The following is a 25,755-nucleotide window of genomic DNA, read 5'->3' on the forward strand; positions in this document are numbered from 1 at the left end:
AGAGAAACCCTGTCTCAAGAAAACAAAACCAGAGAAGGCAATTAGATCTGCATAGAACACAACCCCCCAGACTAGCTCTGAAAGAACAGAATTGTTAAGGAAGCAGTTGATAACTACAGTGAGCCCTCCACCTTGTCAAATTATGCAAATATTAGTAGAGAAAGACCTTTTAACCTTAAGGGATGTCTAGCTTACTTGCAAACACTATGTGGCTGCCCACAAGGGCCTTCTGATTTTGGAGACCATCTGACCATCCCCAGAGATATGAAGACTGCCTTTGTTCCAGCAGCTCTGTGGTGCTGGGTAGGACATTGGATACTTTAACGACTATACTTTGAAATGGCAAAGCACTCACATGCATTAGCTTACTTAGGTGCCAGGAACTCCCTAGAGTTAGGGAAAGTACTGAGTTCCAATGAACAGATCAATAGAGGGATAAAAAGTGTCACAGGGAGAGCAGGACATTTTGTTCGCTTATTTGTGGGTCTCCTCACACCCTGCCTCTGACCGTCGATGTGGCTCCTGTACCAAGGTACTTTGAATAATACTGTACACTTGATGGTAATACTTTAAGTGGAAAGTTACACAAAAATAGAAATAAACCAGTTGGCTGTGGTAGCGTACGCCTGTTATCCCAGCAACCAGGAAGCAGAGGAGGGCAGATCTCTCTAAATTGGAGGCCAGTTAGGACTAAATAAATTTCTACTTTTAAAAAAAAAAATGAAATAAACCATGGAATGTCATGCAAAGTAAGTAATACTGCACAGAGAACTGAGGCTGTCTTTCGCTGTTCATTCAACACCGACACAAGACCCCTGCATTGACAAAGCCAGCTTCTGGATTTTAGTCACAATCTGGGAGATTGGAACCCTGGCAAGTGATGATCTTCAGCTTTAGGCCTTAAATCCTTGTTTGACGGAGAAGGCGCTGTCCCGAAGAGAGGTGAGAACAATAGCCCTTTGCAGATCCGGTTTTGAGTGCCGTCTGCGTTGCCTTCCACTCAAGTCCCCTCCTTTCGCAGTGGGTCTGGGAATGCGCTAGTTGCCACGCACAACCCTTCAGGACTGGCTGCTACAGAGCTATAGAAATTCGAGACAGGCATGGATCTGTATGCGGAAAACAAAAGTGGCACTAAGCGTCGGGTCCTTCCCCTACTCCCCCACCCCCACTCCCCGTCCGGGTCCTGGGAGGCGGTGGTCCCCGCCCCCTGCGGGCGTCGCCCCTCACGCTTCTCTGCAGACCGGGGACTCCCCGGGTCTGGTTGGGAGGCGGGGTAGAAGCCTACCCAGCAAAAAGGCTCCCCTTGCTAGAAGGGGGAACCGCCTGTAAATAATACACGGGGGCAGGAGAAAGGCTCCCATTGGCCGGAGGGCAGTTGACGAGCAGGGGGCGGGCTCCCGGGAGGGGGCAGTCAAAGGGAGGGGGTGTGCGCCTCGCGGTGTCAGTTTTCGGAATCCCAGCGCGCACTGCTAGGCGCGGTGGGACCCCCCCAGCCCGGCTCGGTGCCCAGGCTGCTGTCTCCTCGGCCGGACTTCCCGGCCCACTCCGCTGCCCTCCCGGCCCGGGCCCTCCGCGATTCCCCTCGGCAGGACTCCTCTCAGAAAGACTTTTGTTTGTTTCCTCCTCTGCCGTCTTTGTTGCTCTGCAAACCGGCCTCTCTGCAGCCCCTGACTCCTCCGGGAGTTGCACCTCCAGCCCGGCGATCGCCGTGCACAACCCCACCAGGTCTCAACACTCCGTCTCCGTTCGCTCCGAGAAGCCGACCTTGACTTCATTGATGCACCCATTCCAGTGGTGTAACGGTGAGTCCCGGGGTGGGCGGATGAGCTCAGGTCCAGGTCGTGAGCCAAGTTTTCCTCGTCTCTGGGACGGCGCAGAAGGCATCCTGGCGTCCTGGGGTGCTCTGCACAGCGCGCGGTTTGAAACGACCCATTCTCAGTGTTTGGGGCTAAAAGAAAAAAAAAAGGTCTGCAAGCGAGTGGAGGGCCAGGGGCGTGCGAGCCGAGGGCTTCCCGGCCTTTGTGCGGCGGTCCGGCCCTCTTCTACCCCCTTCGCCTGCCTTTGTGCGCTCTCAAACTCTGTTCTTTGTTGTGGTGGTTGGAGAATTAAATCCGCGCTCGGGCTAGGATCTCCTAGAGGGAGCTCAAGTTCCGGTCCTGAAACTTTGCAGGCTATTTTAAATATGTATACAGTGCAACGTGCGGGACAGGGCGCCGGGTAACTTTTCCTCATCTTTGTTGGTTCTCATCGGCTTCCAGGGCGCAAGACTGGATTAAAGAGCGTCGCTTTACTGAATAGATAAAGCCTTGCAGATTGCTGGGCCTCCAGCTCAGGGCTGGCCTGGCAAGGGCTTTGCTTTCTGGTAAGGAGGCCAGACTGTGAGGTCTGCTTTCAGCCTAGATGGTGACAGCGCCTCCAGGCCCAGCCACCCGCCACTAACCCCTACCCCACCCCCAGGGGGTAATGATGTTAAATTAGTTCACCTGAGGCTTTTTGGGTGGCTCAGGTGTTACGGGTGAGGAGCAGTTCTGGATTTGCTGTCTTAAGCTACCCGTTGGCTTTTTCTGAGCCGGTCACTTAAGCTTTAGATGTTAATACCACCCACTCTTTACCCCAAGGGAGCCCAGAATCTTGGCCACTTTTTCTAAACATGAAGAGTTGGACAAGGTGGAAAGCCACTGGCGCTTTTTTTTTTCTTTCTTGGTGTAGCTGGCTGGTTACTTAGAGGGGGGGGAAAACCATTCTTGAGTAGACTTCTGCCAGATCTTGGATTAATTATTTCAAGAGGCTTTTGTTTTAAGGCAGGGTTTGGGCCGCATGTGTATGAGTGGCCCCCATCCCTCCCCCCCTCCTTCCTTCTTTTGCTGGTCGGATCTAATTTCCTGAAAATGAACCAAGCTGTGTGTGATAGGCGGTAATGGAGAGGGGCGGGGGATGGGGGCTGAGGCCTGACGGTGTATCCCAGCATCTGGGAAAGATTCCCTTTGGCTGGAAAGAAGCAGTTCCCAGATCCGCTGGTCTCGGCCAGACCTGCTCTGACGTCATTCCTGCTTGCAGCCTGCCAGCTGAGATGAGACACTCTGGTGTCAAAGTCGAAGACAATGGACCATACACTTAGGGAGGACTAAGCTGTCAGTATCCCCGACCTTCTTCTGGGCTGCCCCATTTGTAAAGTGTTTTATCTTTCGCTGCCCTACCCCACTCCCTCCCACCCCCCCCACCCCGCCTTGGTGTTGGAACCCAGGCCTTGCTCACGCTAAACAAACTCCCATCACTGACCTGCAATGTACCCTTTATTCTTGCGTTTCCTAAAGTGACTGGCAGATCCTATCTCTTGACCCCAGAGGGAATGCAGCTGCATTTCTGCTCCCCTTGAAAAACCTCTTAGAGAACCCCATATCTGGGATGGGTATTCTTTGACCTTAAATTTTTAAGGGAAAGCTGGGCGGTGGTGGCACACACCTGTGATCCTGGCACTCCGGAGGCAGAGGCAGGTGGATCTCTGCGGGTTCGAGGCCAGTCTGGTCTACAAAGCGAGTTCCAGGGAAGGCACAAAGCTACACAGTGAGACCCTGTCTCAAAAAACCACCACCAACAACAACCAAAAGACAAGATTTCTCTGTGAAACAGTCCTAGCTGCCCTGGAACTTACTCTAAAGACCAGGCTGGCCTGGAACTCACAGAGATCCGCCTGCCTCTGCCTCCCAAGTGCTGGGATTAAAGGTGTGGGCCACCACCAGGCCCTGTACAAATATTCTAAAGTAAAAATATTTCAAATATGCGGGCGGTGGTGGCACACACCTTTAATCCCAGCACTTGGGAGTCGAGGCAGGTGGATCTGAGTTCCAGGACAGCCAAGGCTACAGAGAAACTCTTCTCAAAAGAACAAAAAAGAAATCAAACAAATTTTGTTCTCAAAAGTATGAATGATACTCACACTGTATTATTAGAAGCTTTATTCTTGCTTTATGAGATGGGTTTTCACTGTCACCCATGCTGGCCTCAGGAAAACTCAGTTCTGCCTGAGCCCCTCAGACTGCAGGGGTCACACACATGAGCTCCTATGACAGCAGGCTGTTGTGTGACAAAGCTTTTTCCTGGGGAGATGCAGCTCCTATCTGTCCACTCACACTAGCTAGGGATTCCACAGCATACCAAAGTTATGGATACAAAGTCCAACTGGGATGAACCAATGAGTTTTACTGGGGTGACTTACAAGAATATGGGTGGGGGTTTACTCACAGAAGCAGAAATGACTCAGCTGTATCAATCACCAAAGCCCACTCCAGCATGGGTGACTGTTCACAAAAGCTGGGAAACCTGGAACACACTGCACAGCCTGCAGCTCAACAGATTGGAGAGTGCCCTTTCCAAGTGACTCTTGTAGGTAGCTGGTCTGGTTTTTAAGAGTCTTTGCAGCTCAGCTTCCTTCTGAGTTCAGATTCTCAGATTTTGTTGTTTACTCTCACAGGGAGGTGGGGAGGCCCCTGGTGAATCTGATCAGCTTCAGGGACTTCCTGGAGCTATTTGAGTTGTTTGAACATCTATTCTTGAACCTGCCTCCTTATATAGTCCACAAAGTCCCAAATCCGTTGATTCAATCCTAGAGCCCCAAGGAAACCCTTTTAGGAGATGGGAAAAGATGGAGATAAATTGATCTGGAACCAAAGTACCAGCAGGGTACTATACTAGCGTATATCCTCTGTACACAACAAGCTTTTCAGAATAGAAATAGATTCTTTAGGACCCAGTAGATATTAGGGTCCTGCTTGTGTTAGGTCCATAGGAGAGCCATGGCAAATGTGGAGAGGATGCTGGCCCTCTTACAGCATCCCACATTTCTGTGGCAGAATGAAGGAGGTACCCGCAGGTACCTGGTGGTCCTGAAGGTACAATTTCCTGGAAGAGAGTTCCTGAGACCCTTTACTGGTGCAGAGTGAAGGATGCTGGGCCAGGTCTAGCATGATAGCTTAGAGAGTTGCTCTGTGAAAGACCCATGGGAAAGCAAATCCTCACTCAAGTGGGAACCAGTGAGGAAAATGGTATTCTTTCTAACCCTCTAGTGGAGCCTAGAAGCAAGAAACATCCTATTGAGCAAAGCAAATTTTAAGTAGCTAATTGCTTCTTTAATTTCCCCTAATTGAAAATTTCTTCAGAACAAGAACTTCTTTCGCTTTCTGTTTCCCCACAAGGTCTAGGTCAGTGTATAAAACACACCCAGAACAAAACCTGTTGGCTGACTGGTGATTTATTAGCTGAGGGCAGTTTCTGGGCAGTTTTCCCAAACATCAGTCTTCCTACTTTGAAGTAGGAGCTTTTGCCAAGGAGACTAGGTTGCTCTGAGAAAGCAGGGAGCTGTCTGTTAACTAGCTATGTAGACAGACCAAACACTAGCTAGCTCGGGGCACTGCAGAGTGTTTAGGAGTTCAAGTTGGTCTGCCCAGAGTTCAGGCTTGTTGGGAGGACTACACTTACTCTCTGGCTCTGTCTTTGCTTTCAGAACTATAGACTCACCTCTATGATCACATCTAACTTTTGTCAAAGAAGGTGCTTGAGTCTGTCTCTTTCCCACATGGAAAGTCATCTAGCCATTCCTCTGTGCTCTTTTAATCTCAACTACCATGCTTTCATGCTTATCATAAGGTTATAGTTGTGAGCCTAGCCTTTAACAGCTGAGCAGTCTCTCCAGCCCCATGCTTATCATACAATCAGTGCGGAGCGCAACAAGAGTCAATTTAAGTTGATAGGGTAACAGAAGATACTGAGTTCTTGGCATTGTAAAATTCCATGAAAGAGATCATTGGGATATCCTAAAGACCTTAGGGGAGGGTGTTTGAGGATTCAGCTCAGTAGTGGGTTGTAGTTAGAGTTTTCCTGCCTGGCCCAGTCAGGACAAATCTCTCTTACCCGCCAGTCCCACAGTCGCTCAGACCCAACCAAGAAAGCACACAGAAACTTACATTGTTTACAAACTGAATGGCCGTGGCAGGCTTCTTGTTATCTACTTCTTCTATCTTAAATTAACCCATTTCTGTTAGTCTATACTTTGCCACATGGCTTGTGGCTTACCAGTGTCTTTACATGTTGCTTCTCATGGCGGCGGCTGGCGGTGTCTCTCCCCAGCCTTCTACTTCCCAGAATTCTCTTCTCTCTTGTCCTGCCTATACTTCCTGCCTGGCCACTGGCCAATCAGAACTTTATTTACACAGAGTGATATCCACAGCACTTCCCCTTTTCTTTTTTTTTTTAAGGAAGGCTTTAACTTTTACATAGTACAATTACATATAACAAAACAATTATCTAGCAAGAATTACAGTTACAATATTAAAGAAGATATCCTATCTATCTTATATTTGTGAGTCTAAGGTTTTATATCTAACTTATCTTGTATCATAACTGAGAAAATTATAACTATCTAGTCTTCAACCACATCAAAGACCTCAGAAGGATATAATATTGCCTGAGAACCGGAAGAAGGATGCAAGCATTTTTCGGGAGTCTTGTAAGAGTAGACAGAGACAGCTGGCAGCCTGGACAGTCACCTAATATTTCTTTGTAAAGTTGGGGCATTTGTCTTCAGCCCACAGGGCTAGAGTCTTTCGATCACTTCTCTCAGTGACCTGTAGAATGTCTGGCAGTTTCCTCTGCGAAGCAGGAACCTGAAGGACCATTTTGTCAAGCCAAGTTCAGTGGTCACCTTTCTATGGGTTATGCATGTCCAGTTGATCAAGCAGTCCAGGCAAGAACAGTTTCTTGCCCAAATGGCTATTTTTGCAAAGGTGAAGATAAGATATGAAATGTCTTCAATGCCCATTCTCCTCTCTGAAGTAAATTGGTGCTGCCAGGAGCAGACATGTCTCACTGTCCAGAAAAATCTAAATTTTAAAAATATTTTAAATGCCATATTCTGTAGGCCTTTGAAGTATTTGAAGATTACCTATCTATCTGAAATATCTCTATGTATATCTAGAAGACTAACTAACATGGCTATGAGTATGATTATCATAGATGATTAATTATTAATCTATTTTTAATTATCCATTACAATTTTAAATGAGCTATACAAACATAATACCTTAAACACAAGTAGAAATATATACATAGTATAACAAAATTAACTTTAAGTTTGTATCAATAGACTAAAATCTATACCAATGTAAAACATTTTAAACAAGTTGTTGCAATTTAGAAGTAAGTTCCTTAATCTACCCTTTCATCCTATTATATCTGTATCATATCCCCTTTTCTTCTTTAGAAAGAGATCTCATTTATAATCAACCCAATTTAAATAAAAATATTGGTTTCTCTCTGTCCCACACCAGAGGGCTCTTCTGATTTGGGACACGAGAATCTCTTAACCTTTTCTTTTAGCAATATGTCTGGGTTTACAGAAGGAGTGAGCCAATTCCATCTCCAAAGCCAGCTTGATAATTTTGGGAATGTGGGCGTAGTTTCTCTTACTACTTCCTGCTGGAGGGGGGCGCTGTATCTTATGGGGATACAAAGAAAATTTTAGGATTATAGAGTAGTCTATTAGGGTGAACCTCTGAGCCAGTTGCCTTGAAACCATTCTGGATGTCAGATCATCTGGGCCATGGTGTCATCGGAGACCTTTCAGGTGGTCTTGGCTGATCAAACCTGATATATCTTAATCTGGAACAAATCCACAGCCTCTGGCTTTCTGTGGAAACAAAAGCAGAGACTCCTTTCCAAAGCAACATATCCTTATATCCAAATTTCAAAGTCAAGGTACCTTTAAAATTTACATTTTTGTTTAACTCAACAGCTTTTATGATCAAATATTTTTCTGTGGTTAAAAATCCCAAAGACAACATAAACCAGATTCTCTGTGTAATATCCATCTTTGTAAGACTGAAACGCTGCTGTGGCTGCTGGCTCCGCCCACCTCAGCTTTCCAACATGGCGGTGGCACTGTTTACCGCCAGCTCTGTGTCTGGAGCCATGTGTACCATCAGCTATCAGAAGCAGTTCTATCAAAGCAGTGCATAGCCCAGAAACTTTTTTTTTTTTTTAAACTACCAAAGGCTAAATCCACCACGCAGCAGAGTAAAGTGCTGCTTGTAGATTCTTCATTCCCGCCACACTGCAGGTCAGACGCACACGCCAGGAACCCGCCATAGTAGCTGAAACCGGCAGGCTGCCGCTAACTTGAGAGAGACAACTAGGAAGCTGTTTTTAGCTCAGTCTTAGAATCTTTTTTCTCAGGTTTTAGGTGGAAACTCTTGCCAACACATTGGGCGCCATTTGTAGTTAGAGTTTTCCTGCCTGGCCCAGTCAGGACAAATCTCTCTTACCCGCCAGTCCCACAGTCGCTCAGACCCAACCAAGAAAGTACACAGAAACTTACATTGTTTACAAACTGTATGGCCGTGGCAGGCTTCTTGTTATCTACTTCTTCTATCTTAAATTAACCCATTTCTGTTAGTCTATACTTTGCCACATGGCTTGTGGCTTACCAGTGTCTTTACATGTTGCTTCTCATGGCGGCGGCTGGCGGTGTCTCTCCCCAGCCTTCTACTTCCCAGAATTCTCTTCTCTCTTGTCCTGCCTATACTTCCTGCCTGGCCACTGGCCAATCAGAACTTTATTTACACAGAGTGATATCCACAGCAGTGGGTCACTCAATTGCCTAGTCTATACAAGGTGCTAACTAGTTCAACCCACAGCACTGACATTGGAAAGGGAAATTATCCCAAAGACCAAAACTAGACTTCATAAAGGAAAGAATTCTTTTAGGCAGAGAAGGCTACATAGACAAAGATGTGGAGATAGACATGACATGGTTGGGCAAGATAAAATAAGACTGGCCCAGGTGGAGAAGGGCTGGCACAGGATAATGCGGGGGGGGGGCAGGGTGCATGTTCATATAGACTTGAGACCAGACAAGAGTGTAGCTTGAATCTTAAAGGTTCTTATTAATAAAATCAAACCTGAGGCCAGTTATTGGGGTGAATGCTGGAAAATCAGAGACACAGGACAAGCCACAGCTACCTCACCTCCCCAGTTCCTCAGCTGGTCTTGTTTCTTCAGGCTGGAAGCTTCTGAGTCCTCCTCCACATGAATCTCAGCTGAACTGTGTTGCTTCAATAACAACCAAATGCTTAACTAACTTAGTTCCTGGTCCTCAGGCCTTATATACCTTATATATCTTTCTCTTTATGCTATCACTCCCTGGGATTAAAGGCTGTGTCACCATGCCTAGCTGTTTCTAAAGTGGCCTTGAACTCAGAGATCCCCCTTGCTCTGCCTCCCAAGTGCTGGGATTAAAGGTGTTCACCACCACCGCCCAACTTCTGCTATGGCTTGCTCTGACCCATTTTTCTAGCCACCATTTTTGGCTTTGTTCTAGTGGCTGTCTGTTCTCTGACCCCAGACAAATTTATTAGGGTGCACAATATTGTGGGGAACACAATACCATCACACAAGAGTTTGGAAATTGCATGGTAAGTGGAGTTTGGACGATGTGCCAGACATGTAGGATAATTAGCGGAAACAGGTGACAGGAGTAGGCAATGTGTGTAAAAATGGATGTGGCAGTAGGAGGTGGCATAGTCTGACTTTTGGATGAAGGCTTAGGTCATCCACTGATACAAGAGACACAGGAATGATGTTCCATATGTGACAGTTTTGTCATCACTGTGACAGAATCATAATCATACACAACTTAGGTAGTTGATTTTTTTTTCCCTGAGACAGGGTTTCTCTGTGTAGCTTTGCATCTTTCCTGGAACTCACTTGGTAGCCCAGGCTGGCCTCAAACTCACAGAGATCCTCCTGCCTCTGCTTCCTGAGTGCTGGGATTAAAGGCAAGTGCCACCACTGCCGTCATACACAATTTAGAAAGTTTTAGCACATGGCTTTTTGAGGTTGAAGTCTATCAGGTGTGGTGATGTATACTTGCCTAATAAACTTGCCTAAGGATCAGGACAGAGTCAGCCATGAGATTAGAAGACATTAGAGGTCAGACAGTGGTGGCACACACCCTTAATCCTACCACTGGAGGCAGAGATCCACCTCTATCTGTGAGTTCAAGACCACACTGGAAACAGCCAGGCAGTCTTGGCACACACCTTTAATCTCCATACTGGGAAGCACACATGCCTTTAATCCCAGGAAATGACATGGCTGGGCAAAGAACAGTATATAAGGTGTGAGGAAACAGAAAACTACGCCACTTCAGCTGAGACCCTTTTGGGTAAAGACTCAGAAGCTTTCACTCTGAGGATTCTCGGAAACAGGATTGACTAAGGAGTTGGTGAGGTAAGGTTGGCTGTGGCTTGCTCTGCTTCTCTGTTTCGGCCTTCACCCCAATATTTGGCTCTGGGTTTTTTATTAAAAGACCTTCTAAGATTTGAACAGCAGAAAAGTGGGGAAGTTGTGGCTTTACCTCCTGGGGTCCAAGGAGCAGAGAGGAGCCTCTAAGCCTGCTGCAGGGATGCCTCAAGTCTGGACCATAACACAGTGTCACAATTGGTTGCGGTCTGTAGCTGGTCTGCTGCAGACTTGTGGTAGCACTCAATCCTGGTAATCACCAGGTAGAATCCTGGCTCCTAACCAAAAAGCCAGGAGAGAGCCTAGCCCCTGAGGTCTGGCAGGTCTTGGGAAAGTAAAAAGGCGAGGCATGTAGAAGGTGGTTGGAATGTATGTGGGACACAGATTCTGGTTAATCCGGGATATCACTCTAATGCTTTTGGTTATTCTCTATTTTTCTTATCTTACCTTCCTAGATGTCTGAGATGGTAGAAGAAAATGTTTCCTAAAAGAAATTTAGTTCTTTGTTGTTTGTGGCTTTTTTGTTTGCTTTTTGGTTTTTTGCAGGGGGTGGGGGGTGAGAGGTAGCCAGGGTATCGCCGCATAGCTCAGGCTACCCTGAAATTCATGATTCCCTTGTTCCAGCCTCCTGAGTAGACACTTCCAAGATAGTGTATAATATTGTGCCCAGCTAGGAAAATCTTGCCTTTCTCTGAAGACTTTCTTTGGTTTATTGCCCAGAGTCTGAGCACACACCCACTTGGACACCAAGCATGGGCGAGGGAAGATGATTGCCTCATGGGAGGGCCAATGAGAAGGGAAGCATTGGGGCCAGCCATTGCTTCCAAGCTAAATGTGCTGGAGAATCTCCAAGGGTCTTCCTAATGATAAATCCATTTCATTTAGTGTGGTATAGACTTAAGACTGCCTGTTTATTTCCTTATTTGGGAGGGGGGTGGTTGAGACAGGGTTTCTCTGTAGTTTTAGTGCCTGTCCTGGCTCTGCTCTATAGACAAGGCTGGCCTAGAACTCAGATCAACCTGGCTCCTCCTCCTGAGTGCTGGGATTAAAGGCGTGTGCCACCAAGGCCCAGCTAAGACTGCACATTTCTAACAAGTTCTTAGGAGATATGCTCAAGGATGGACCTTGAGGCTGTGAGTAGAAGCCCATATTCCCTGGCACCAGTCTTCACCACCACCTTCTGGAATGCTGGCCTGGAGTTCTAGGGAACAATTTCTATTCTGGTTCTGGCACAGCTTGTCTCCTAGAACAGGTGGTTAAGGGTGACACATGACCTTTGCAATTAATTCCTCTTTGCAGTTTATTATTTCTCAAATCATCATTTCTAGTCCTCTGCTCTGCTAGTTTTTCTATGATGAGGTTAATTCCATAGTAGTAACTCCATGAACATCACATAGTTAGTTTAGGAGACATGAGTCAAGACTCACAATATATTTTCTCACCTAGGCTGGCGCTCTCTCTCTCTCTCTCTCTCTCTCTCTCTCTCTCTCTCTCTCTCTCTCCAGGGTTTCTCTGTGTAGCTTTGGTCCCTGTCCTGTATCTCACTCTGTAGACCAGGCTGGCCTGGAACTCACAGAGATCCCTGGCTCTGCCTCCCGAGTGCTGGGATTAAAGGCGTGCACCACCACCACCCGGCATTTTTTTGTTTTGTTTTGTTTTTCAAGACAGGGTTTCTCAGTGTAGTTTTGTGCCTTTCCTGGAAATCACTTTGTAGACCATGCTGGCCTGGAACTCACAGAGATCCCTGGCTCTGCCTCCCGAGTGCTGGGATTAAAGGCGTGCACCACCACCGCCCGGCAACCTACGCTCTTTTTGCAATGCACCCAATAAGTGTCTCCTACTTGGAGGAAGTTTTATTTTTGTTTGTTTGTTTGTTTTACTTTCTGTGCTTGCCTAAATTCCTTTTTTGTTTTTGTTTTTTTTGTTTGGTTGGTTTTTTGGGGGACAGGGCTTTGTGTAGCTTTTTGAAGCCTGCCCTGGAATTCAGAGATCCATCTGCCTCTGCCTCCCAGATGCTGGGATTAAAGGTGTGCACCACCACTGCCTGGATCTCTTATTGTTGTTTGTTGTTTTTTTTATTTTTGTTTTTCGAGAGACAGTTTCTCTATGTAGCTTTGCGCCTTTCCTGGATTTTGGTTTTTTTGAGACAGGGTTTCTCTAGCTTTGGAGGCTGTCCTGGAACTCACTTTGTAGACCAGGCTGGCCTCGAACCCGCAGAGATCCACTTGCCTCTGCCTCCTGAGTGCTGGGATTAAAGGCGTGTGCCACCACTGCTCCTCCCTTGTTTGTTTTTGTGAGACATAATTTTCTATGTGTAGCTGTCCTGGAACTCACTCTGTAGACCAGGCTGGCCTTGAACTCAGATCTACCTGCTTCTATTTCTGGAGTGCTGAGACTAAAGGCATGCACCACATGCCAGGCTTCTAAATTCTTAATCCATTCAAGTGCTTTGCCGAACATTCCATTTCATAGATTGGCTAAGGAACTTATTCAGAACAACGTCTGTAGTTAGTTAGGGCTGGAGTATAATCTTAAGTTAGAACCTGCCATTCCTGCCAACACAGTATACTACGGGCCTCAGTGGTAAGTGTCTAACTTTAGGATTATTTGCCTCTTGTTTTGCAGGGTGTTTCTGTGGCCTGGGACTGGTTAGTACCAACAAGTCCTGCTCAATGCCACCTATCAGTTTCCAAGACCTTCCCCTCAACATCTACATGGTCATCTTCGGTACAGGCATCTTTGTCTTCATGCTCAGCCTCATCTTCTGCTGCTACTTTATCAGGTTAGTTGCTTGCTGGCTGATTTGGGGAGGGCACTCAAGAAGGAAGGAGACTGGGCCATGGAAGATATTGAGCAAGGTGCTCCCACCCACCCTCCCACACAGACACATCAGAGCCTTGTCCTAGGGCCTCTGGGAGGATGCACCTTAGCCCGCTCTTCTCTTGGACCCTTGAGGTCTGGTGTTTCTATTTATATCAGCCTTATCAAGTTATCCCAGAGCACATAAGGTCACCAAGGGTTGGACGGTGTCCCACCTCTTGGCCAATTAGTTATTCTAAGGTTGCCTAGAATGACTGTTGGCTGAGCGATAAAGCCAGCACTCTTAACCAGCTTCCCACTCACAACCAGGGATAGATAGGTAGGTAGGTATTATTAGTTCTTTTGTTCTTCTGTGAAATTGACAGCTCTCCCAATGTTGATGTTAGCAAGCTCATGATAGAAAACTCAGAGCGAAAAGGAAAAAATGACACTCTTATTTGCTTAGGGATCAAGAGAAGGACTTGAGCTTGGCAGGGGTAGCTAAGCCCCAGGAACTATTATTTCTCCTTAAGGTGAAGGACACAGGAGCTTATGGATGTTATCTGCTAAAAATCGGGGGGAGATGGTCCAGCGTTTAAAGAGCCTATATCAGGACTTGAATTTGAATGCAGAACCCACATTAATGCTGAGTGAGCATGGCAACCCGAGGTAATTCCAGTCCTAGAGTGTGGAGATGGGATCCCTAGAGCAAGCTGGCTAGCTAGACCAACCGTATCAGAGAGCTCTGGGTTCAAGGGAAAGAAGTTGCCTTAGTGAATAAGGTAGAGAGCCACTGAGGAAGACTGCCAGTGTCGGTATCCTAAATATACACATGTGTGCTTATACACATAGGAATATACATGCACATGGGGCAAAGTGTTGGACATGCTTGGTACTTAGAGCAGAAACAAAAGCAGAGTTCTAATGGGGTGTTCAATTGGTGCATGCTGTGGGTCTGTCTCATGGGTCTGCTCTGTACGTTGGAGAGAGTAGGACATCTCTCTGGCCAATAGAACATGGTAATAATCTTTGGAGTCCTGTGACAACTGGCCCCTTCCCTGGCACACACATTACCAGATGCCTTTGGAGGCATGGGCTAGGGTCTAATCGAATAAATGTAGAAAATTAAGAGACAGGTGTCTTTAAAACTTAATTTTCTCAGCCAGGCGGTGCTGGCACACACCTTTAATCCCAGGATTTGGGAGGTAGGAGGCAGGAGGATCTCTGAATTCAAGGCCAGCCTGGTCTATAGAGCAAGGTCAAGGACAGACTCAAAGCTACACAAAACAAAACAAAAACAAATTTTAAAAAAAGCCCTTGAATTTCTCAGCCTCAGTGTGCAGGGAAACTGGTGTTTTAAATTTTCCTCTGATACAATAAGTGCAAAGTTCACATTTACCTGCTAAGTGGGAGTGGGTGTAGACTTCCTCTTTTCTATTCTATAAGCCCTATGATTTCCCTCCCAAAACTATTAGTCATTGGTCTTTTCCCTCAACCCCTTTGTCAAGCAGTTAACCAATTCTCATGAAGGGTAAAGATACATGTTTCAAGTATCACAGATTTTTTTTTTTAGAATATAGTTATAGAAATATAAATTTATAAAGTTTTATAAAAATATATATTTCTCAGCCGGGCGGTGGTGGCGCACGCCTTTAATCCCAGCACTCAGGAGGCGGCTAACACTCTAACAAGTAGATGACTACTGAGGTTCGTTTCCTAATTGCTACTAATAGGCATGACCTTGTGTTTTGGGCTAGTCTTTGCTAAGGACCTTCCTGTGCCAGGCATTGCGGTAGACCATTTAGCTCACCTAATTCTGTGAACAAATTTCCAATGTAAGGGTTAGGGAGCTGCATAAATGAAGCCATTCATGTCCAGACAGTTAGGAATTTGTCCAGGAAGATGCTGATTGAGGTGGATTAATCTGACGATGTAGCCTTTCATGCTCTCCTCCATGTTTGTCTTTATTTTCTGTTTATTTTGGTTTGCTTTGGTTTTGGTTTTTTTGAGACAGGGTTTCTCTGTGTAGCTTTGCGCGTTTCCTGGATCTCACTCTGTAGCCCAGGCTGGTCTCAAACTCACAAAGATCCGCCTGCCTCTGCCTCCCAAGTGCTGGGATTAAAGGTGCGCTCCACCACCGCCCGGCCCGATGTTTGTCTTTTATGTGCCACCTGCCTTGCATGGGAAGTAGAGCTGCTGAGACCTCCATGGCCAACCCCTTTCATTCAGCTGGCTGTCAGGATCCTGCAGGAGTCAGGCTCTGGTTCTATCTGGTTCTGATTTGTTTTGTTTTGGTTGTAGCAGAAGAAGAGAGTGTAGTGACCACGTGATACTAAAAGCCACCCCCCCACACACACACACTTTGCAGCACAGTGCCATCTGTCCCTTCTTCGGTATTCTGCTCCCTCATCACCCTATCCTATGTCCTGTAGCCTGTCCAGAGCCAGCTGACCCCTGGGTCTCATGGTTCCAAAGGCTCACTAGCATGTGGTGTATGTGTCTATATATAGAAAAACACACAGGCACATAGGCCACTTCCTCTCCCTGCCTCTCAGTTTCCACCTCAGCCAAAATAGGCTCATGGCTGCCACTCCTGACCCGGTGAGCTCATGAGCCAAGGACGCCTCAACTGCCAGCTGCCCCTTATTTCTCCTCTCTCCCCTCAGAGCTGAACTCTGCTTACACAGGATGGGGGGGGGGGTGTCCAGTGGAATACAAATAGGCAGGAAAGGAACAATTATTTTCTGGAGCTGGTGGCATTGTTTGCTCTCAAAGGGAAAAGAGGGAAGGGAAGGGAGAGCCTGCTGGCGGTGGCTTGCCATGGTCTCATTGAGATCATGGTATTTTTAGTTGCTTTGCTCAGCCAACAGCTGAGAAAGCCACCTGTCCCGAGTTTTTTGGCTCTCCATCCCCAGCTGGGATGGCCCAGAGTATGCTTTTTTGGCTGTTTTCTTTGCAACCCTTTGAGCCCCATCTCCTTATGACCTAATCCTTCCTGAGCTGAAAGAGCGATGCAGGATGAAGATGGAGCTTTTGAGGGTCCTAGATCCCTCCATTAAAGGGAGCCTGCCTTAGGTGAGAGGACCCCAGGCACTAGGACCCACTGGTCATAAAGCATAGCACTCACACACTGCCCAAGTGTATCAATGTTGATGAGACAGTTGAACTTTAAAAAAAAAAAAAAAAAGTGTGGCATTCTCTCATTTAAACTTCTACCCCTAGACAGGGTTATGTAGTAGGAATCTTAAAGGTACTTTTTAATAAAATCAAACCCAAGGCCAGTTATTGGGGTGAATGCTGGAAGATCAGAGAAGCAGAACAAGCCACAGCTACCTCACCTCACCAGTTCCTCAGGTGATCCTGTTTCCTCAGGCTGGCAGCTTCTGAGTCCTCATCCCAATGTCTCTCAGATGAACTGTGCTGCTCCAAATCCTGAATACTAGTGCTGGGATTAAAGGCGTGCACCACCACCGCCCAACTTCTGCTATGGCTTACTCTTCCCATTTTCTAGCCACCATTTTTGGCTTTGTTCTAGTGGCTGTCTGTTCTCTGACCCCAGATATGTTTATTTCGCGGAACACACAATATTTCAGGGAACACAATACCCACCACAGGGTTGGAATGTAGCTTAGTGACCTATCAAGCATTCGGCCCTTAGGCTTAGAGGGTGGGGAAAGAATGAGCTCAGGAGTGCAGATGGACGAGGTTAGAGCTAAGCTGGAAAGTGCCTAGCACCCACAGGGGCTCTCCTAACCCTAGCATCTCAGAGATTGAGGAAGGAAGACCAGAAGGTCAAGGTCATCCTTGGCTACATAGCCAGTTTGAGGCCAGCCTGGGTTACGTAAGATAATGGGAAAGAAAATGAAAGTTTTCTTCTAAAGAAAGACCACGCGTGGTATGGTCAGGTAATAGCTCACTCTAGCTTTGGACACGCCCTTCCCAGCCCATCTCCTTTGGAAGCTGAGACAAAGACACACTTGCATTATATATGAAAACCTTGGAAGGACTTGAGAGGTTTTGCACATTAAGGATCATACAGTTGGGGAGCTCTGGTTGGTTCAGGCCTGAAAGTGAGCAGAAAACACTTGGTAGAGAGAAGCCCGGGGTGGGGGTGGGGATGGCAGTGCTGCCTCAGCCCCAAGCCCTGGCAGGAATCCACCTGGCTGGGACTTTCCCAGAGGCTCCAGGAACATAGAGCCTTGCCAGACCATGTGACTTCCTATCAGGAAGGATGGAGGAGGCTGGTGGCCAGATCTTATCTGTCCTGACCCACCTCTCTCAGGCATGGCTGTCTATCCCGCTGCTTCTTCACCACTCTGGCAGGAGCTGCAATTGCTGAAATGAGGTGTTCTCTGTTTGTGGCTCAGACTAGCCACCTTTTTATTTACTGGCTTTTTGGGTTGTAAAGTCTCCATCACAACCAACTAGCCGTTCTACTGTGTCATCGTAGCCAGTCCCAAAGGTGGTCATAGACAGTGAGTGCATCAACTGATAAACCAGTGGCATTTTTTTAAAAATGAGTTTTTCTTCTGTCGTGTTGGGGACCAAACCCAGGCTTTCATGCGTGGGAAACAAGTGCTCTATTGCTGAGCTACACCCCTAAAGTTTCAGGTTGTGATATAAAAGTGTGTGTACTATGAGATGGTTTTCCCTCCCCCCTTCTATCTTTACCCATTGAAAAACAAAAGCTGTTTTTAGCCTGGCGGTGGTGGAGCACGCTTTTTATCCCAGCACTTGGAGGCAGAGCCAGGTGGATCTCTGAGTTCCAGGCCAGCCTCCTGGTCTACAGAGCGAGATCCAGGATACCAAAACTACACAGAGACACCCTGTCTCAAAACAAAACAACAACAAAAAGGTGTTCTTAGCCTGTCAACCCTGTAGGAACAGGTAGTGAGGTGGACTTGGCCCTACTCCAGTATGGCAAGGCTTCCCTCCCATACTCCAGACAAATTTATGTTAGAAAGCGCTCGGCCTATTATATAACAAATATGCTTTTATCAGTGCTATGAAAGATACCCAATTTGTGGTTTCAGGGGAGGGTCTCATTCATGGTCACTTAGTCTCGAATGCTTAAGCAGAAAATTGGGGTGGCAGGAAGTTGTAACAGAGGCTATTTGTCAGTTCTTACTGGACAAGAGACAAAATAGAGAAAACAGTGGGGCCAAGGCAAGATTCCTCTTTCTACAGTTTTCCATAATGCCTTGTGCCATGAATCCTTTGAAGAATTAGGTCAAAACACTCATGATTGGAATGTGTCTGGAAATGACATCAAAGACACACCCTGAGATATACCTCACTTAATACTGAGCTATTATGGTATTTCTTAATCAAATTAACTTGATCATTATAGCATACCTGAGGCACTGAGGTTAATCCCTAGCACTCAACAACAACAGAAAGGTGAAAGTTCTGTGCCCATATATAGGAGGCATCTATACCCACCTGTAGCTGAGCACATGCCTGTGTCCCAATCCTTTTTGAAGGTCATGAACTTGAAGTCAGTCTGGGCTGTGGGTAGAACTCAGTAAAAAAAAAAATTTCCCCACCAACATCAGATGGCACAGAATTGGTGTATGATGCTTCCAGCCATCTGCACAGTGGGTCATCCAAAGTCAAAGGCTTAAAGCATGCAGTATATCTCAAGATCTAAATAGGAACTCAGGCTCCAATGTATTACACCAATTATGGAGGGGCAGGGGGAGATCATGTTCATGTTCTGTGGTAAAGAGGGCAGGCTCACCTTTAAGCCGGAACCTGCTCCCCATCAGCTCTGGAAAGTTTGGACAACTTGCTTAATTTCTTTGGGGTTCTTTTTTTTTTTTCATCCATAAAATGGAAACTTCCTCCTTCCTGGAGTTGTTTGGATTCAGTGAGACAATGTCGATCTCCAAGGGACACACAACATAGCCTAGATGGACTATTTATTATGCCTTTGCTATGGGTAACAACATGCTGTGTTTTGGCTATCAAGAGTGGCTTTGTGCAGGCCTAACTCCCTCTGTACATGGTAAGCATACTGTTGATCTACGTAGTTTGGATATCTGGAGTAATTTACCTACTGGTAAAAGGCAAAGAAAGCAGACAAGCCATTTAGGATGCCCTACTGGAGAACAGCCCAGAATGTGACTGGGACCTGGTAATAAATCCTTAATCCTTATTATCATCTCTGGTTGGCCTGCATACGTTTGAACTATGCCCTCATTGGCCTCTGTGAAACAAGTACCCTTCTCAGCTCCAGAAATATGTCTGAGCAGTCTGCCCACCCCACATATTGTAATTGTCTTGTGTATCTTAAAACAAAACATGATAATCTGCTCTTCTCTTTCTTTCTCCACCTAGTAAACTCCGGAACCAGGCACAGAGTGAGCGATATGGCTACAAGGAGGTAAAATACCAACTCTTTGCATTAAACTTCCTCCTTCACCCTTTTCCCTGATAGGGGGAGTAAGCCCAAGCTTCTACAGCCTATAATCTCTGACCTCCTGGGCACCCCAGAGGCTTACCATTCCTGCCAGTGTCCTCAAGTTGGGTTTGCTTTTCACCTTCATGGACAGAGAGGGAGATGCGCACCATTGGGTGAATCTCCCTGGCTCCTATGGTTGGTACCTTTTCCGACATCAGCTGTATCTTTCCTCCTCAGGTGGTGCTTAAAGGTGATGCTAAGAAGTTGCAGCTCTATGGGGTAAGTGTCTTGGGATAACTCTTGGAAGGATCCTGCTTAGGACCTTTTCCAGGCTCTTTAGTCCCTGCCTACAGATTACTGTGTCCAAACAGAAGGAATTCATCTCAGCAGGTAATGTATTTTGTCTGGAGTCAGATAAGGCAGGAAACAAAGGTAAATGGAACAGGAATCTTGCAGAAACTGTTAAGGGTGTGATGGGCTCTATGCCATAGACAGTGCTGTGTAGAATCTCTAAGGGGATGATAGGCTATATGCCGTAGGGAGTATGCTGTGTTGAATATATGAGGGTGGCCACAGGTTCTATGTCATACGCAGTGTGCTGTGCAGAATCTTTAAGGGTGTCATAGGCTTTATGCCTTAGGTAGTGTGCTGTGCAGAATCTATGAGTGCTGCTAACTTTTCCCTTTGATACCTATGTTTTGGTCTGTGACTAAAGAAAATAAGGACCTTTTACTCAAGTATATTACATCGTCCTAACCAATCAGTGACTTGTAAAGTCTCTCACCGGGCAGTGGTGGCTCACGCCTGTAATCCTAGCACTCGGGAGGCAGAAGCAGGTGGATCTCTGTGAGTTCGAGGCCAGCCTGGTCTACAGAGTTAGTCCAGGACAGGCTCCAAAGCTACAGAGAAACCCTGTCTCAAGAAAAAAAAAATACAGTTACACCATTCACCATTCCTTGTTTCCCCCTCTACCTCCTCTTTTAATGGACCATTTCCAGATCAGTCTGCTCAGCCTTTGAGGTTACCTAACTCCTCTGCCAAGGCTTCCATCCATTAATCACAGACACCCTAACCAGAGTGAGCTGTTTGTGGTTGTCTGAAAATGAATAGGATTCCAGCCCCACCAAACATGAGACTCCCTAGACGTGGTCTCATTTTACTCTTGTTTTGCATGTTGCTACTACACACCACAGGTTCTTTGAAAAGTAAGTTCAGGTGTCTCTTAACTTTTGCAGTAGTTAGCTGAGACCTTGGCGTTTCATAAATGGGGATATAAGTCTGCATTTAGAGAATGTAACAGCGCATCTATCTGTATTAGTCAGGGCTCTCTAGTGGAACAGAACTTATAGAATGAATATGAATATATATATATATATATATATATATATATATATATATATATATATATATAGGATTTATTAGAATTGCTTACAGACTGTAGTCCAGCTAGTCCAACAATGGTGCTCTACCAAAAGAATCTAGTAGTTGTTTTTAGTCCAGAAGGCTAGATGTCCCAGCTGGTCATCATTATATACTGCAATCCCAAAGATGTAGACTGCCAGGCGGTGGGGGCACACGCCTTTAATCCCAGCACTCAAGGCAGAGCCAGGCGGATCTCTGTGAGTTCAAGGCTAGCCTAGTCTACAAAGCAAGTTCTAGGAAAGGCGCAAAGCTACACAGAGAAACCCTGTCTCAAAAAACAACAAAAAAGTAGACTGCCGGGCGGTGGTGGCGCACGCCTTTAATCCCAGCACTGGGGAGGCAAAGCCAGGCAGATCTCTGAGTTCGAGGTCAGCCTGGGCTACAGAGTAAGATCCAGGAAAGACACAAAGCTACACAGAGAAACCCTGTCTTGGAAAAAAAGAAAAAGTAGACTGTAATGCCAGTGAAGAAATGGACTTGCCATTGAGTGAAAGCCAGGAGGCGGAGAGCACACTTCCTTCTGTTATTCTCTACGTTATGAGCAGAAGTGTGGCCCAGATTAAAGGTGGATCACCTCAAAGATCCAGATTAGAAGTGGGTCTTCCCACTTCAAATGATTTAAGAAAAATCCCTCACTGCCAGGTGGTAATGGTATATGCCTGGGGCATGGGGGGAGCGGGCAGGAAGAGAGAAGGAAAGAAAAAGAGAAGAAAGATCTCTCAGGTGTGCCCAGCCATTTGGGTTTTAGTAAATTTCAGATATAGTCAAGTTGACAACCAAGAATAACCATCACATCTATCCTATGGTCTTACTTGTTATTACTGTGTGACTCCTTAGTCATGCTGTAGGCTAGAAAGGACAGAACTATTCAAGACCGATACTGTCAATTAAAAATTTGTATGTTAATAAGAATGTTCTGAATCTATACTCTCCCATCTGGGAACCATCAGCCGTGGGTAGCTGTTGAGCATTGAAAATATGGACAGCCACCTCCAGGGTATGAAAGAGACTTAGAACTCATTCATGTCAAAGTAGCCTGCACACACTAAGTAGGCACCATGAGCAAAACTCACTCTCCTGAGTCAAAATATACATCATTTGAATACCTGAGCAGTTATCGGTGACATTAAATAGTTGTATCCATCCATGTCTAAGGAATACTATAGGGATTTGGCTGAATTATGACTTGTTAAATACATGATTGTTAGAAGGTGGTGGCTACCTAGCACCAGAACAACCTGGAATGGTGGTAGCATGAGGAAACAGTGCATTGTGGGAGAAGAACTGGCATGTTTATAAACAATGAACTGAACATGGTAACTCAGATCTAGAGTCCCAACCCGAGGGAGGTGGAGGCTGGAAGGTGAGAAATTCAAGGGACAGCCTTGGTTATACAGTGAGTCTGAGGCTAGCTTGCACTGTGTAAGAGTCTGTCCCCCAAGAAACAAAACCGAAAATAAAACCAGGATGTTGAGCAGAGAGATTTATGTTTCCTCCCCCTAAGGGCTGTATCCCTAACAGCAAAAACCACCACACACTCTATATAGTGTTTCTGATTGTGGGGCAGGGGATCCAACTTACGGTCTCATGGATGATGTACAAAACTCCACACTGACCCCCATTCCAGGCCAACTTTTCATATTGAAATAGACATTCGAAGAAATGTGGCTAGTGCTTCTGAGCAGCTATGTTTGTTTACAATGTCTTCATTTGCTTGATTTCAGTTTAAGCAGCCGTGTTGGCTGCTAATCCTGTTGATAGTCTTATAAATATGGCTGAGCTTCCTCTGGCTCACACAGGAAGGAGATGGGGTTTGGAGTTTGGTTCCCTTGTCTGAAAACTGGTGGATATTCAGGATGGGCTCACAGATTCTCGTTCTCCCTCTCCCTCTCCGTAGCAGACCTGTGCAGTTTGTCTGGAAGATTTCAAAGGGAAGGATGAGCTAGGAGTACTTCCGTGCCAGCATGCCTTTCACCGCAAGTATGTGGGGATGCGATTGGGGGGTGGAGGGTGGCAGCGATGCGGCCCTGCAGAGGAGAAATACTTAGGGAGTATCTTTAAGAACCTTCTAATCCCTACCAATGCTGTTCAACAGTGATGCCCTAGGTTCAGCATGCCAGAGAGGTTAGCTCGGGTCAGGCACAGGAGTACTTTGTTCTCAGAAGCAGCTGGACTCCAGAGACAGCTGGAGCCATCTGGAATGTCTCCTCGGGGATAACAGTCCTCTTGTTCACAGGTGTCTGGTGAAGTGGCTGGAAATGCGTTGTGTCTGCCCCATGTGCAACAAGCCTATTGCTGGCCCCACAGAGACCTCGCAGAGCCTTGGGATCCTGTTGGATGAACTGGTGTGATTGCTCCTTGTACGTGGACACTGGAGAAGACTGCTCATTTTGTGGGCACCAGGGTTCCTCAACACAATGAACAAGACTTTTTGTTTCATACTCACCTAAAGGCAAGGGTGACAGGGCCGGGCTTCCACCAGCAGTGCCGGACCAGTACCAGACTCTAGCCAGGCTCTGCCTCTCAGAGCTTCTTTTCCTGTTACCCAGTCCCAGTGACTTCACCCAGCCAGATTACTCTATCCTGGTACTCCACTATCCACCTGCCTCATCCTTACCCTGGGAAGGAATCCACCCTGTGACTGTGAACATGAGCACTTCCCTTTGGAGAACAAGCTACTCTGGCCTTGAAAGGATGAGGTGGCTCTACCCCACCCACATCCCTCACATCCTGTCAGAGCCTTGGGATGGTTTAAAGGGAAGGATGGAGAAAGATCAAGACACCAAGGTGAAAGACTCGGCATTGAAATAAAGGAAGTCAGGGACCTACCTAGAAAAGGGAAAAGTCAATGTTTACATGGGATGCAGGAAACAAAGGCCAGCCTTGTCCTGGCCCACTGCAGGGTGATGGGACCAACCATCCCCTGTTAAGATCTGAGGTGCTATCCATTCTCTCCCTGAACCTGGTTAATCTCAGAGCTTCCTATTCCTCGCTGGTTTTGAAGAGACCCCACTCTGTGGGAAGGGACCTTTTCTATCCTCAGCACATTTATTTCTAGGGGCTTTCTTTTGGAACGGACCCTGGGATGGGGGTGTGTGGAGGTTACAGTAGTACAGATGTCTGCTTCCCCTCTGTAAATAGTATTTTTGTACTTCATCATCACCGTCTCAGGCTTTACACATGCAGCCCCCACCCACCCAGGGATGGTGGGGTGAGGGGGTGGAGTCTCCCCTTCCTTAGCCAAGCAGGTGAGAGTGGGCAAAGGTTATGTATTTAAAGAAAATTAAATTTAATAACATGTTTCTCTAATCAAATTTGGCTTGTGGTTGTGGCCTGTGCCGGGAAAGACAACAGAGCTCTTTACCTGCTTCTTCCTCCTTCCCAAGTCAGACTGTACTTGATATTTCTAATCTTTTAAAAAAAAGAACTAAGGACCGGGCATGTAGCTCAGTTCTGATCCCTTTTTGTTTTGGTTTGGTTTGGGTTTTCCAAGACAAGTTTTCTCTGTGTAGCTTTGAGCCTTTCCTGGAACTCACTTGGTAGCCCAAGATGGGCCTCGAACTCACAGAGATCCACCTGCCTCTGCCTCCCGAGTGCTGGGATTAAAGGCGTGTACCACCACTGCCCAGCTCTGATTTTTTTTTTTTTTTTTTTTTTTTTTAATGAGGACTGAGCATGTAGCTCAGTACTTAGTTAGCATGCTCAAGGTCCTGGGTTCAGTTTCCAGCAATGAAAAAGACAAAGGATTACCTGTTGAACACCAGTGTGAAATAAGACCTAATGGAGCCAGGATCAATTATCAGAAGGTTTAGAAACACTTTAAAGTCAATATTTTCAAGTGCCATTCACCAACTAAGACTTGGAACGGATAGGATTCTATCTGCAAATTGACTGCTCATGACCTTGCAACCTCAAAGCCACGTAGCTACCCAATGCCCCATCTCTTTACTACTTCTTGTCCCTGACACCCTGACTGGCATATCATAGCCTCTTACACTCCATCTAGAATTCTACCTGGTAGCAACTTAGGGCCCTGTGTGCATCCTGATTCTCCATCTTTGCCTTGCCAGTTTCCCAAGGGGCTGCTGCATCACAGTGAGTGCATATGGAATGGGATGATGTTGGGAATGCCCTTCCTAAGTATAAAGTAGCTACACCCTGGTTGCCCGTGCTTGGTAGCACAGGTCAATGCCAGTCAAGCAGGTAATATTCCTTGGGTGCTGAGAACAGGAAAGCCATTTGCTGAGCCCAGTATAGAGTTTTGATACCAAATGTACAAGAGCCAGCCATCAGGTACCAGCCACCTAGAGTGGGTGTTGTGCCCTCTTACCCAGCCATTGTTTTGTGGAGACTGGACAATACCATGGTCTCCCTGGGTAGCTGAGTATGGGGTCCTCTGCAGGAAGGTGCCCTTATTCTTCACATTAAGTAGCCATTGCTTGTGGTGCCAGCCTCTTCTAGCACTGTTTGTGTGTAAGTATTGAGAAATAAGATGTATTTTCTCAGCCCATTACAGCCTCCCCTCCCATCCTGCCACTGGTGGAGGCATCGCTGGAATATGGTGGGGAAAGTGATCACGTTGGCTTTGCATATCCTGCCTTGCTGTCAGGAGATTAGTCAGTGTTAGCATCCAGATGAAAATGTTAGCACTAAAATGCATGTTTCATAGATTTTAAATCAGTATTCTGAGGTCAAAACGATGTGGGGAGGGATATCTTTATTCCCAGCACTTCCCTTCAGTTACGTTGAAGTATGGTAGTATGTATTACCGAGTACACAGAAGGGAAAAACGATACTGTTTAGCTGACTGGATTGTCAGCAGCTGAGCACAGTTAAGA

General features: G+C 46.4%; 1 protein-coding gene across 2 annotated transcripts; it reads left to right on the plus strand.

The window, feature by feature from the left end:
- Positions 1 to 1,406: 1,406 nt before the first annotated feature.
- Rnf122 (ring finger protein 122) lies at positions 1,407 to 24,226 on the plus strand. Of its 2 annotated transcripts, none has more exons than XM_036166484.1 (6): positions 1,407 to 1,802; positions 12,919 to 13,075; positions 19,432 to 19,477; positions 19,733 to 19,774; positions 22,815 to 22,897; positions 23,154 to 24,226. In XM_036166484.1, the coding sequence occupies exons 1-6, from the start codon at positions 1,778 to 1,780 to the stop codon at positions 23,266 to 23,268; spliced, it is 468 nt and encodes a 155-aa protein (XP_036022377.1). In that variant the 5' UTR covers positions 1,407 to 1,777; the 3' UTR covers positions 23,269 to 24,226. The 2 variants fall into 2 exon arrangements, with proteins under 2 accessions (XP_036022377.1, XP_036022378.1); XM_036166485.1 differs by having other exon boundaries at positions 22,818 to 22,897.
- Positions 24,227 to 25,755: the final 1,529 nt, after the last annotated feature.

Source organism: Onychomys torridus, chromosome 17 (assembly GCF_903995425.1).
Source record: "Onychomys torridus chromosome 17, mOncTor1.1, whole genome shotgun sequence".
NCBI classification, from domain to species: Eukaryota; Metazoa; Chordata; class Mammalia; order Rodentia; family Cricetidae; genus Onychomys; species Onychomys torridus.

Coding starts and splice junctions, on each gene's coding strand:
- Rnf122 (XM_036166484.1), top strand. CDS start 1,778: ATGCACCCATTCCAGTGGTGTAACG. Junction 13,076..19,431: donor TTCTGCTGCTACTTTATCAG/GTTAGTTGCTTG, acceptor TTCTCCACCTAG/TAAACTCCGGAACCAGGCAC. Junction 19,478..19,732: donor AGCGATATGGCTACAAGGAG/GTAAAATACCAA, acceptor TTTCCTCCTCAG/GTGGTGCTTAAAGGTGATGC.